The sequence below is a fragment of the Hypanus sabinus genome, chromosome 17 (genome assembly GCF_030144855.1).
Source record: "Hypanus sabinus isolate sHypSab1 chromosome 17, sHypSab1.hap1, whole genome shotgun sequence".
In the NCBI taxonomy this organism is placed as follows: Eukaryota; Metazoa; Chordata; class Chondrichthyes; order Myliobatiformes; family Dasyatidae; genus Hypanus; species Hypanus sabinus.
Genome location: NC_082722.1, coordinates 14,413,411 through 14,427,177, shown reverse-complemented (window position 1 = coordinate 14,427,177; position 13,767 = coordinate 14,413,411). Strand labels below are relative to the sequence as shown.

The window sequence follows — 13,767 nt, the reverse complement described above, 5'->3', positions numbered from 1 at the left end:
GCCACAATTCCCTTGTGCGTTCCCGTCATATTCGGTGCCCCATCAGTAGCTACTGACACCAGGTGGGTAGTCTTTATTCCTTTGGCTCTTAAACAATTCAAGAGAGCCTCACAGATGTCCTCCCCCCGTGTTTGGTCTTTTAGAGGTATCAACTCAATCAGTTCATCCTGTGGCCCGGCAGAGTTTACATACCGGCAGAACAACGCTATTTGTTCAATATCACCTTTGTCTTGAGACTCGTCACAGGCAATCGAGTAGGCCACAGCTGAATTGATGACTTTAATTTGCTGTCTTGTGATGTCTTCTGCCATTTTTATGGTTCTGTCTTTGACAGTCTTTGCAGAGAGGGGCATATCCCTGATTTTCTGCACAATTTCACTCTTGTTTTTAAAGTCCGTGAATAGATGTTCTGAAATCTTAATGAAAGATTCTTTTATATATTCACCATCTGTAAACTGCTTCCCGTGCCTGACTATTTCCTGAGCGGCAATATAACTAGCGTATGTCGTTGGTTTTCCGGACTTCATCCATTGCTTGAAATGATTTTTGCTCAGATCAACCTTCCGCATCAGTTCCGAAACGGCTTTTTCTCTCTCATCTCCATCCGGATATTTTTGAGCAAAGGCTGCGTGTTTATTCTGGAAAAGTCTTGCGATTTTTGACTATTTGTTGTTTGGTAGTTTCTCATTGCACATTAAGCATACCGGTAAACCAGTCTCGTCAGCAGTGAAAGCAAATGAATCTGTCCACTTATCAGTAAACGTTCTGTTTTCTTCAGTCACTTTTCTTTTTTTAGAATTCTCCATAGTTGGCCTACCTTGGATCGAAAAATTAAAGAAATCGCGCACTGACGGGTGTCAGGTATTGGCAGTGGTGACGTATATTAATAGCGATAAAAACACGTTGTAGCGGTGTGCTCACGCAGTCAGTAAACTGCAGTCGAATAACTTTATTCGAACTAAACAGCCTTGCTTTTAAGCCTCCCTCAACCTGGCCCCCATGGGCGCGGATGCTGCAAAAGACCAATTATTTCCCAAAGCAACAGGGAGCCGCAGCACAGAGGTAAAAGAGCCACATGTGGCTCCGGAGCCGCGGGTTGCCGACCCCCGATCTAGACAGTCCCTTTTATCCTTGATTATGATAAACCTGTCTTTGCAATACTACCAAATACAACCCAATTCAATATTCACCAACCACTTACGTCAAAGCCACTGCCAATCACAGCATCTATTTGACAACAATGCCAAAATAAGGGCAATTGTAAAATCAAGATTTTAAGTTAAGGTATTCTATGTGTTTTTCTAGTGCCAATTTTCTGTGAAATTTTGCTTACCTTTGTGCAGACTTTCGGAGTAGAAGATTATAGATTTACTGTGGGGGTCTACTTCAACCAACTGAGGTGTGGCTGTGAATTGTACTTTCATAGTGTAAGTAGTGTTAGTTTTACTGGCTGACTGATTGATAGGTAAAGTACGGACACCGTCAGACTACCTCTGGAGTTAGCTACCACATCCATGCACGAAAAGATGGGCAACATGCTCTGTCCAAAGACTAATGTAAATTCTTCTATTCCCCTTGATAAAGAGTATACAATTTTTAATAAGATTTCCAATTTTTTATTGAGCATTCTATCAGTTCACATCATTAGGAACCTACCTAGGAATGCAAGTAATAAGGAAGGATTAATAAGAAAGTTTGTTGCTAAGGACCACAACATGGTGACCACAAAATTACAGAATTTCAGATACAGTTTGAAGGTAAAACACTGGATCCAAACCAGTAGCTTCTACTTAAATGATGACAATTCCAGTGGTATGTAGGTGCAGTTGTCCAGAACAAACCAGATGAATAAACCAAGATATTGGTCAAGGACTGAACAATGACAAATGTTGAGCAGCAGCAGATATTTAAACAGCTAGTTCACAACACGTAACAGAAATTTATCCCACTAGAATCAGGGATTCCATGAGAAAGAAGAACCATCGGTGATTAACAAAGGAGGTCAAGGATAATGTAAATTAAAAGGTAGCATACACAGTGCAGCAAGGACTAGTGGTAGACAAGAAGTTTGGGTATTTTTCCAGGAATATACAATAGGCAAAAAGGCTCATTAAGGCAAAGCTGATTTTGTGAAAACACTTGCATGTAATAGCAAAATGAACAGTGAATGTTTCTATAGATACATAAATAAGTAGCTAAGGTTCATATGGGACCTCTAAAGAATGAGGTTGGGGACTGAAGGCAGGAAATTCACTAGCACCTGAAAGCCTTCACCCAAGGGTTTTAAAGGAAGCAGTTGCAGTGATGGTTATTTAAGGTTGCAATAACTAGGGGTGATAATGGGAACAAGCTAAGGGTGCACAAGTTAAATGCTCATGTGTCAGAGGAAGTGTGTTAGAATGGATTGAAAATTGATTATCACATTGAAAGCAGAGTTGGAATGAACTGGCCCCTTTCAGGTTGGTTGGATATAAATAGTGGTGTATCTCAAAATCAGATCTTGGCTCCCAATTAGTAACTATTTTCCTCATGACCTGGAGGGAGTGGGGGGCAAGTGTAAGGTATTTAGATTTGCTGATGATATGAAGATAAGTGCAAGGAAAATTTGTCATATGGATATTGTGACTGCAACTTCTAGGGCAGCATGGTAGTGCAGTGGTTAGCACAATTGCTTTATAGCTAGAAGTTATTGATCTGAGTCTGATTCCTACCACTGACTGTAAGTAGTTTGTACATTCTCCCTGTGACTGAATAGGTTTCTTCCCAGTGCTCTGGCTTCCTCTGACATTACACAGATGTACAGTTAGGGTTAGTGAGTTGTAGGCATGCTATGCTGGTGCCAGAAGCGTGGCGACGCTTGCAGGCAGCACCCAGCACAATCCCTTGATGTTAAGTGACACGTTTCACTGTGTTTTGATGCATATGTGACAATAAAGCACATTTTTAATCCTTTAACAGAATAGGCAATGACTGCATGAGTGGGCAAAAATGCCTGCAGACAGAGTTTAATGTGGGAAAGTGTAAATTGTTAAGAGATATCAAAAGGCAGGTTATTATTTAAATGGAAAGTTTGCAAATGAATGAAGTACAAAGCGAACTAGGTTTTCCTGTGCATCACTCACTGAAACTTAGTAGACAGGTGCAACATGTAGATAAGAGGACAAATGCCACATTTCCCTTTATTGCCTTTGCCTTTATCTGTCCTTGATAACTGCAAGCTGCCCTCCTGTATTCTTCGATTTAGACAAAGTCCAAGTTGAAATTTAAAGTTTTGTTTAAGAAGCTAATTGCACATAATGTTTTCTTTTCCCTTTTAGAGTGTATTCTGTTACAGGAACAGAGGGATTGTATTCAAATTAATAGAACTACCCTCACTATAAAATGTTTGGAGATTTGTTGGTCTAAGATATGCCAGACTGAAAACGCTCTGGCTTCCTTCATATCTGCTCATTTTCATCCCTGGTGTTGTGGAATTTAGGACTGGCCCTGTTACTGCACAATGTCCTATTCAGCTATATATTGCAGCATTGTCTATTATTTGTTGAAGAGTACTTCTAAGTAAACACTTTTGACCATAAGTCCATCAAGGCAGTGGTCAGTGCTGGAAAATGCCACAGACACTGTGGGACCAGGACATTATCCATTCAGTGGGTTTGTGTCCTGAGTAAACAGTCCATACCATCTGGCAGAATTTCACATACCACATAAGACCAACAAGCACCAAGCCCTCATTTGGATTGAGTGAAAAGTTCCCTTCCAATTCAGAGCTTTCTTTTACAGATGACATATTACCCCCAACATCCATCGCCCTTGGGACGGCAGTGGTGGGAAAGAAATGGTCACCCACCTTTTTGCAGACTGTGGATTTGCTAAAAAGATGTGCAGACAGATTGAAGGATCCCCAGCAGCGGTGTAACAGAGGACTCTGATGTACAGCTATTTCCAGGGACACACTCTGTCACAGACATCAAGTGCTACTGGAAGGTCATCAGCTGAGAGAAGGACACTATTTGGCCTGCCTGAAACTTATTCATTTTCCAGCACAGTGAGATGCTTGTACAGAAATGCAACAGACTGGCTCAGTACAGACTGCACGACTACGTACTTAGGATGCTCTGAATCTTAGTGCAGCCTGTAAGGAAGGACCACAGTTTAGGCTCTTTCCCCTACTGCAAAAGGAGGGGCAGAGGTGAATGTGGAAACCCTTCAATGAAACATTTGTCTGTGTTTTTCTTTTACTTTAAAAATTTACACTATTGTAATTTACACTATTGTAATGACTATGAATGTAAAAGGTCGTTGCACTGTTTCTACCTTAGTATATTTTTATTATTAATTAACTCTATTTTTGAAATAAAGATGAAAGATTATAGAAACAGAAATACCGTAAATTCCGGTGTATAAGCCAAGAACTTGGCCCTAAATTTTGGTCCTAAAATTAGGGGGTCGGCTTATACAGAGGGTGCCAAATTTGGAAAAACGAATACACAGAAGAGAGATTGTATTTATTGGCTGTTCTTGAGTCAAATTCCTTCCACTGTTGACGCATGAATTCTTTGAATGGTTTGCTTAAACTCACATCTAGTGGCTGCAGCAAGGACGTCAAACCACTGGGGACGAGTGCAATGTCCGTATTTTCAGCTTTTAATGCTGCTTTTGTCTCACCTGATAAGTGCGCTTTGAACATGTCCCAGACAAGTAGTGACTTTTCCTCTCTGAAACCTTCAGGACATTGACGCCACACCTCTTTAACCCACTTCAAGCAACCCGTTTCATCCATCCAGCAGCGTTCTTGAACGTAAACAACAACACCCCGCAGGAATTTTCTGAGCAATTTTTTTTAATCTCAACACAAGATCATGTCTATCCATAAATCAGGTGCATCAGCTTTGCATAGCTTTGAAATTTTCGCTGACCTCACAGTGTTTTTTGGCCCATTTTAACGCTTGAACTCGGATCATTTCTCTGGTAACAATGTATACAGACGATCGCTGGTGATTCACCCACACTAAAACATTTTCTTCGAGTTCTGACCACTGGCATGTTTTCCCACAGTTTGCACATTTCGTCTTTGGCATTTCCCTCAGCGTGTCCTCTGCCTTTCTCACTTGTTTCTCGTTTACACTAAACTTCTTAGCAGCTGCAGAATTATTCGTTCCTTTAGCAAAATCAACGACCTTCAGCTTGAAGCCACTGCATTCGTTTTAATCTTTTGTACATAGTGGTCGCAAACTCAATACTGAGTACACGTACTGATCCCGCTACCCCGTGTTATGTTTTAACAAGATTACGATGGGCGCTAAATGGTAAAACGGGGGTTACATTTCAGAGGATTCTTTACCATTGGGAACCTAATCCAAAACTTCCCTCCCTGATTTATTTATTAAGAATTCACTTATAACACTCTACAATGTGTAGGCTAATTTTCTTAGCAGATACTGGTTCATAAAATTTCCAGGTTTCAGATCCGGCAAAGCTGAGTACTGGCATGTGAGATCTTGTGATCTTTTCTGGTTAAATCAAAAACCTCTACAAAAGGGGTCAGCTTATTCAAAGGTAACATGAAAAAGTCACTTTTTTAACCTTGAAAATGGGAGGTCGGCTTATATACCAGAATTTACGGTGCTACAAAGTAAAAGATATGAGCATAATCATGTCTCTTATTTACAGTAAAGACACTTTTGACTTGCATCTGTTTAGAATAAAAGCACAATTAAGGATGGTATTACCCACCGCAATCAGCAGCAGTTGGTGAATTATTTTAGTTAGCTTCATCTCCTAAAATCAGTTTAAATAACACAGAGTTAATTAATTTTTAAAAGCTATAAACAAATATATAAAAATAACAAACAAGTTTTGAAAGGCTTACTCACAACAAAGGGCAGCATTGAATTTTGAGTCACTGGTAAAACCGACTAGATGGAAAGGAAGTATACATTTTATATGTTTGTTGTTAGACAGAATGAAGCAAAGCATATTATTATTATACTTAAAATTTAGCAATATTATCTGTATTGAAGTTTTAAGCTGCTACTTGGGAAACATGACATAATTACCATTAAATACTAATTCATATAAAGTATTACTTGATACATAATAATGTCACTGATCATGCAATCTTGCATTACCTTTAGAAATCAAAAGCTGCAAGGAAGTTTTTTGGTTAACCATTTCATCAATTTGCTAATCTAACTACAAGTACAAATTATTAAATTGTTTCCCCCACAACTACTATTATATGTTAAACCATGTCTGTTAATTCTTAAATACAAGGATTGTATTTCTACTAGCATTGGATAAATTTTCCAATAGCTAAAGATATAGAGCAGTGGCCAAGCACTCAATGTACCTGAATGATACTCTTTCATTCAATACTTTAAGTATTAACATGTTTTTCAAAAAATGGAAAAAAGTCAATGTTTGATCATATGCATAACCAAATTTGCACTAACCATAATTTAACAAGTGCCTTAAAGTTAATTAAATACATATAGAAACAACATTCATATAACAATTTACTATTTTTGGTGTTAGAGTTAAAACTTCTCCATCCAATTTCTTCCAATTCTCTGCCCTAAAGTCCTGGTTCCACAGGTGCCAGCAATGCCCATTTTGTAAGTGTGTTAACAGTGCATGTTCACAGACTATCAATAATACAGAGATAATAACGCTAAACTTAGTGCTGATCTCAAAGCGTTTTCCAGCAGGGGTAAATGGAGTTTATCAAATAAAATGGCCTTGGGTGGAAATGTTTATGAATATTATTGTCTCCTCTTGTAGAATACTTTCTATTGAGGCTCACAGCTGCTTAGAAAGAATGTCCCTTTGTGGCAGTATTTTGTATATTATTCAGCAAATTAGTAATATTTTCACTGTAAACTTTTGATTCACATTGTATAGCCATGGCTGATACGACACAAAACAACTGAAGGTTTATTTTTAGGCTTGAAGTTTTTTCATAGATTCAACTGATAAGGCCTTAAGATTATAAGACATAGGTCAATCGACCCATTCAATCATCTATGCCGTTCCATTATGGTTATTTACTATCCCTTTCAACCCCTTTCCTCTGCCTTATCCCTGTATTGTCATTTAAAAAAATTTCAATAGGTATATGGAAATGAAAGGAACGGAGGGTTATGGGCTGAGTGCAGGTCGGTGGGACTAGGTGAGATTAAGCGTTCAGCACAGACTAGAAGGGCCGAGATGGCCTGTTTCCGTGCTGTAATTGTTATATGGCTATATGGTAACCTTTGATGCTCTAACTGATCAAGAAACTATTAACCCCGCTTTAAATATACTCGGTGACTTGGCATCCACAACCCATCCGTGGGAATGAAATCCACAAATTCAACACTCTCATTTCTCTTCTGATGGACATCCCTCTATTCTGTGCATTCTGGTCCAAGACTCACTCAATATAGGAAACATCAACTCCACGTCCACTCTACCTAAGCCTTTCAATATTGAATAGGTTTCAGTGAAGTCCTCTCATTCTTTTACATTCCAGTGAGTACAGGCCCAGAACCAATAAATACCCCTCTTACATTAACCCTTTTATTCTAGGAATTATTCTCCTGAACCACCTCTGGACTCACCTCCAATGCCAGCACATCTTTTCTTAGATAAGAAAAGGTCTGGGACTCAAAACTGGTCACAATACTCCAAATGCTGTCGGACCAATGCCTTATTAAGCCTATAATGCATTACATCCTTGCTCTTATATTCTAGCCCTCTCCAAATGAATGCTAATATTGCATTTGCCTTCTTTACCACCAACTCAACCTGAAAGTTAACGTTTAGGGAATACTGCACAAGGACTCCCAAGGCCTTGATACCTCTGAATTTTAAATTTTCTCCCTCTTCAGAAAATAGTCTACGTCTTTATTCTTTCTATCAAAATGCAAAACCACACATTTCATTACACTATATTCCAGATTTTGCCCAATCTGTCTGCTCTTCTACAGACTCCCTGATTCCTCAAGACTGCCTGATCCTCTACCTAACATGGCCACAAAGCCATCAATTTCATCATCCAACTTGTTAACATACAACATAAAAAGAAGTGGTTACCATACAGCTGGAATTTTCTTTTATATTATGTTAATATAATATTGAAATTATGCTGAGATAATTTTGATATTTATGTTATTTCACCTGTGAAATGTCAATGAATATAATCCATAAATTTTCTAAATAATAAAAAATACCAATCTTTTAGAGCTTCAACATATTTACATTGTCAGTGTTTCAAGTTATAACACTGTTACAAATTGTAACAATAAGCACAGAACTGAAGTTGGTAGCTCATTGTTAATAAATCACCAGCTCGCTGAACGCTGACACTGTCTACAAAAAAAAACATTTAAAGTACCATGCAGTTTTCAGGCCATGTAAAATTAATACTTCTTCTTTGGGTGCATCAGTTGCCACCTTCCAAATTATTCCCGGAAACTTCTACCATTGCTGTTCTGCCATCAACCTTGCTTGTGTCCCCTTCCAATCAATTTTGGCCAGCTCCTCTCTCGTGCCTCTTTAATTCCCTTACGCCACTTTAATACTGATACATCTGACTTTAGCTTCTCTCTCCCAAACTGCAGGATGAATTTGATCATATTTTGATCACCGGCTCCTAGGGGTTCCGTTATCTTAAGCTCCTAATCAAATCTGGTTCATACACAACACCCATTGATTTTCCTGTAGCAGACTCAACCACAAGCTACTCTAAAAAGCCATCTTGTTAGTATTCTACCAACTCCCTGTCTGGAGATCCAGTACTAAGCTGATTTTCGCAATCTGTATGTTGAAATCTGCCATCACTATCTAGCATTGCCTTTATTACATGCTTTTTCTATCTCACATTGTAATTTATATCCCACATCCTGGTTACTGTTTCTGATAAGTTGGTTAGCCATGCTAAGTAAGCATAGCATTAATCACTTCTTTCAAACAAGTGTAGGACTACAGTTGAAGTCAAATTGAAAAACAGGTTACACACACAAAATGCAGCAGCCAGGCAGCATCTATAGGAAGAAGCACTGTTGACGTTTCAGGCCGAGACCCTTCGTCAAGACTAACTCTGAAACACAGGTTAACTGATTGTGCTGTCAACTGAATGATAAAATTTAGAAACCACTTACAAACTATCCCTTTGAGTCCTACTTTTTCTGCTGACAAATAGACTACAGTGCCTAAACTCTTGACATTCAGACGACAAGAAATTAACAAGCCTATGAGTCTGAATCTCATCATAACAGGGGAATATAAACTAAAGTAAATTAAATAAATATGGAATTTAAACTAATACCCTTGACACTATTGAGCTATTGTAAAATGGAATCACCTTCATTAATATCCTGGAATCAACAAGGAATATATTTTCATAAATAGCTATAGCAAAGTATTAAACTATAAAAAAGTTTAAGCTATTAAACTTACCATATTTCATCAAAAGTTCATAATTAACCTACCTGGAGATAACTCATTCTGCAATAGTACATGGCAAACATTTAAAAATGTGACACATCACACTAATAAGATTAACTTTGATGTTATATGGTTTCATTGGTCAAAGCTATTGAAGTAAAAGAGTTCTCCAGCCAAATTCACTGAACAACAACCCCTCCCCAGATTGCACTAGAGTATTTATAAACAGAGCGAGTCAGACAATATCTGTGGAAGGAGAAACGGTAATTATTTGGGACTGTGATTCTTTTCAGAACTGAAAGTGCAGCTTTTCTTAATTTAATCCAGACATAACATTCTTGGGTGGAGGGGAGGGGAGTGAAAGAGAAAGTGATTAAAGGCACTTGCTTAAACACCCCGTGAATCATTTTCTTGATGTACAGTACATATTTTGAATAATCTCATTGTCATAAATCCAAGAGAAGATACATAATTTTTCTTAAGAATAAAGATTTTGAAGTGGGGAAAAAAACTATATGGGGGTCATTGCTAGTTGAGTAGCTTAGTTTCTCATTTCTACACACAAATACAATCAGATAGTGGACTTGGGACATATTTGTGCACACACATCTTGTCAGTTGTAGAAATGAACATAGTCCAGTCGTGATTATTATGTACTCAATATTAAAGTTTTCAGGTTTGTAATATTTACCATTGAAGTTTTCTGATAGATGATAGTGTTTACTCTTTTCACTTAAATCTTCAGTACCTTTAATTTTCCCTCCAGGCTACAGTTTCAAATTCAATTCATATGCAAGTGAATGCAAAACAGTATATTTACCCTCCTCATGTTAGCAAGTAAGTGCATGTGTATGCCATAAAATGATTGATATTACTGTCAATTGTAATATCTTCCTTACTAACTAGTTTTATATTGAAATTTATCATAAGATTTAAATATTAGTCTAATGATCGTACATACCTGTACCTTTACAGAAAGAAAAGCACTGTTTTCATATGAAATAACTAATTATCAAACATAGAATAATAATCATGAACTACTCAATAGATTTTTACCTTGGTATTTCGATGCAGAAACTGAAGTTCATATGACAGCTTCTACAATGCCAGTTTAGCTCCCAGGTTGCAGAATGATCCTTTACCCCATTACATCAATTTAAGAACCTATCTGTTAGAACACCTATCTGTCAGATGCCTTCATAGCATATACAGTATTTGTAACTTCAATCTTACCTGCTGAATCAGTCCAACAAAAAGATGAATCAAAAAGAACTGTAATACAGGAGAGAGTTTATCAAATTACTATAATATCTTCTGATGAAAAAAGATACCAGTAATATTGTACCTATTCACCTCACTAATCTTACTGCTTCTCATAAACACACTACTATTAATACACACTACCACTTCTTAAAAAGAATAAAACAATCATTTAGAGTTCAATAAAGTAACACTTGTAAAACTATGCCAATTAGAATGGAAAGCATCACCAATTAGAATAACTCACAGTATTTTCAAGGTACCTGAACCTTCTCTGGCACTTGGAAGGAGGATTTAAAAAAACAGACACAGAAGGAAAAGTAAGGCAGGCAATTATTATTTTGAAGGGACAGATTTCAAGGAGTTTTTTCAAGCAGGAAAGAAGTAGGAGAAAATCAAAAGCTCAATGTTAGTTAGTGGCTGATCTTACTGTGAGTTCACTCATAATATAACTCTGATGTTCTGTGTATCATATGCTCAATAGTCAACTGGGTTGACGAGGCACTAGCAGTTTTTAAATGACAGTACATCCATTTGAAAAGAATCTAAACAAGGAAAATGCTGCATAAAAATGCTCATCCTTAGTAGTAGAGAATCGAGAATTTGAACTCAAAAGGCAAATATTAAAATGGATGTAATTATCCTCAGCTAGTTGAGTCAACTGTTTGATCTAAATCAATTTCTCTTGAAGACAGTCTTGCCAATTTGATTCCCCTCATTTGGAATTAGGAAATGCCAAACAGCAACAGATAAAATTAAGGCTTTAGATATTGATAACATTCCTGTTAGAGTACTTATTATTTGTGCTACCGAACTATCAGTGCCTCTAGCCAAACTGTTTCAATACAGGCCCTTAGTTATTATAACACAGACTATTCAGCTCATCAGATCCATGCCAGCACCCAACAGAGGAAATCCCATCAGTTCCATTTACCCACTCCTAAAAAATACTCTGCTCCAGCATCTCATTCCCTCTTACACACCTATCACCTCTCTTTGATTCTTTTCGCTATCTGCTAATGCTACATAGTAGCCAATAACCTATTTTGGAATGTGGGATGAAATAGGAGAACCCAGCGAAGACCCATAGGGCCAAGGAAAGTTTGTGAAAATTCCACTGATCACATCCAGGTCCCTGGAATTAATTGAAAGTCAAAGTCTAGGTATATTTGTAAAAGTGTGTATGTGTCACTATATGCTACCTTGAAATTAATTTTCATACAGGTATTTACAGGAAAATAAAGGAATACAAGAGAATTTATGAAAAAATATACCTAAACAGGATTGAACAGCTTGTCATATGAAGAGTGTATGATGGCTCTAGGCCTGTATTCTCTGGGATTCAGAAGAATGAGGGGGTGACCTAATTGAAACCTATCAAATGGTGAAATGGATGTGGATGTGGAGAGGATGTTTCCAGCGGAGGAAGAGTCTGGGACCCAAGGACACAATCTCAGAAAACAGGGGCGTTCGAAGGGAGGGATGCAGGAGGGAGCAACCTGACAGTGTGGATTTGCTGTCCACAAAACACAGAATTAACTAACTTATCAAAACTTTAACAGAAGAGCAAATCCAAAAAGGTAAAAGTTGAAAGTGAGCACTTTTGAAAGGATCATTTCTAATACCATTTCCTTTCCAGTGCAAAACTCACTGATCCTGACAGTGATTTCCATGATGCAAATATGCAATGAATGTTGGAAGATTTTGTGCTTAGCTTTGTATAAACATGTTAAACAAATGGACAATGCAAGTAAGGGTTTCAAATCACAAACAGTTCCATTACTTCCAAGGCAGATGGAAGTGTACATCAGACTCTTCCATAGATGGGGCAAGAGGGTACTTTGTGAGGCAGCACACTCCCTCAGTTTACTCAAGATTGCTCCGTGATTCCCATACATAAACCCAGCGTACTCAACATCAGCCCAGATGCTCTTTCTCAACTTTGAAAGGCCATGACTCAAGATTCCACCAAGTCAGCATCCAATCAATGAGGTTTTGAGCACATTCTTGGATCCCGTCCCACTGGTGATCTGTCCAGTGACAATTCAAAGGGTGTTGGGCATGTGAACAACATGATCTGTCCAATATAGTCAGTGAGTATATCTGAAGCTTCAGTGCTGGGAATGTCTGACAGTGAAAGGACTCTGATGTTGATTTGCTTAATTTTCCAATTGTTTTGGAGGATGACGTGGCTGTTAACAGTGCCTTGAGGTGACTGCTCAAGTCATATCAAGTGATAGTTCAATGATCAGAAGCAAAAAGCAAGGCCCGACATTCCAAGAGTTTTGTGCCAAGTCTAAGGCTTCATAGCTATAGGTTGAACAGTGTAGAACATAGAACATAGAAATGTACAGCACAGTACAGGCCCTTCAGCCCACAATGTTGTGCTGACCCTTAAACCATATAACCCCCCACATTAAATTCCTCCATATCTGTCTAGTAGTCTCTTAAATTTCACTAGTGTATCTGCCTCCACCACTGACTCAGGCAGTGCACTCCATGCACCACCCACTCTCTGAGTAATATCTCCCTTGAACTTCCCACCCCTTTCCTTAAAGCCATGTCCTCTTGTATTGAGCAGTGGTGCCCTGGGGAAGAGGTGCTGGCTGTCCACTCTATCTATTCCTCTTAATATCTTGTATACCTCTATCTTGTCTCCTCTCATCCTCCTTCTCTCCAAAGCGTAAAGCCCTAGCTCCCTTAATCTCTAGTGTCTCACTAGTTCTGAAGGTACGCTCCACTCTTGTGGAAAGTTTGTTTATCACGGATGCAACATTCTGACAAGAAAGACTGAGAAAAGTGTTGGAGAATTGAAAGGCCTAGAAAAGAGCAGACAGGAGCCTCATTTCTAACAGAATATGAATGTAATTTTCATGTGAGGCAGCCAAAGAAAGATCCAGTGCTGGATCAGCTGAGTAATACTAAATAACTCTCTAATTCTCTAGTCCAAAGAGTTGTGAAGGCTAAACCATTTGAAGTAATTAAAGAAGAAGTAGTTAATTTTTTTTGAAAGATCGCAGAATTCAAGGATATTAAAACAGGAAAGGAACTGAGATGTAGGCAGATCAGCCATGATTATAT

General features: G+C 38.1%; 1 protein-coding gene across 1 annotated transcript in view; it reads right to left on the bottom strand.

The window, feature by feature from the left end:
• LOC132407117 (diacylglycerol O-acyltransferase 1-like) overlaps positions 1–13,767 on the bottom strand; it is a 112,633-nt gene that overhangs the window by 42,061 nt on the left and 56,805 nt on the right. The window contains exons 9-11 of the mRNA XM_059993411.1: positions 10,660–10,698; positions 5,874–5,915; positions 5,734–5,778 (exon numbers count right to left, since the gene is read on the bottom strand). Of these exons, the coding sequence (XP_059849394.1) occupies positions 5,734–5,778; positions 5,874–5,915; positions 10,660–10,698 (126 nt within the window). The remainder of the gene's footprint in view (positions 1–5,733; positions 5,779–5,873; positions 5,916–10,659; positions 10,699–13,767) is intronic.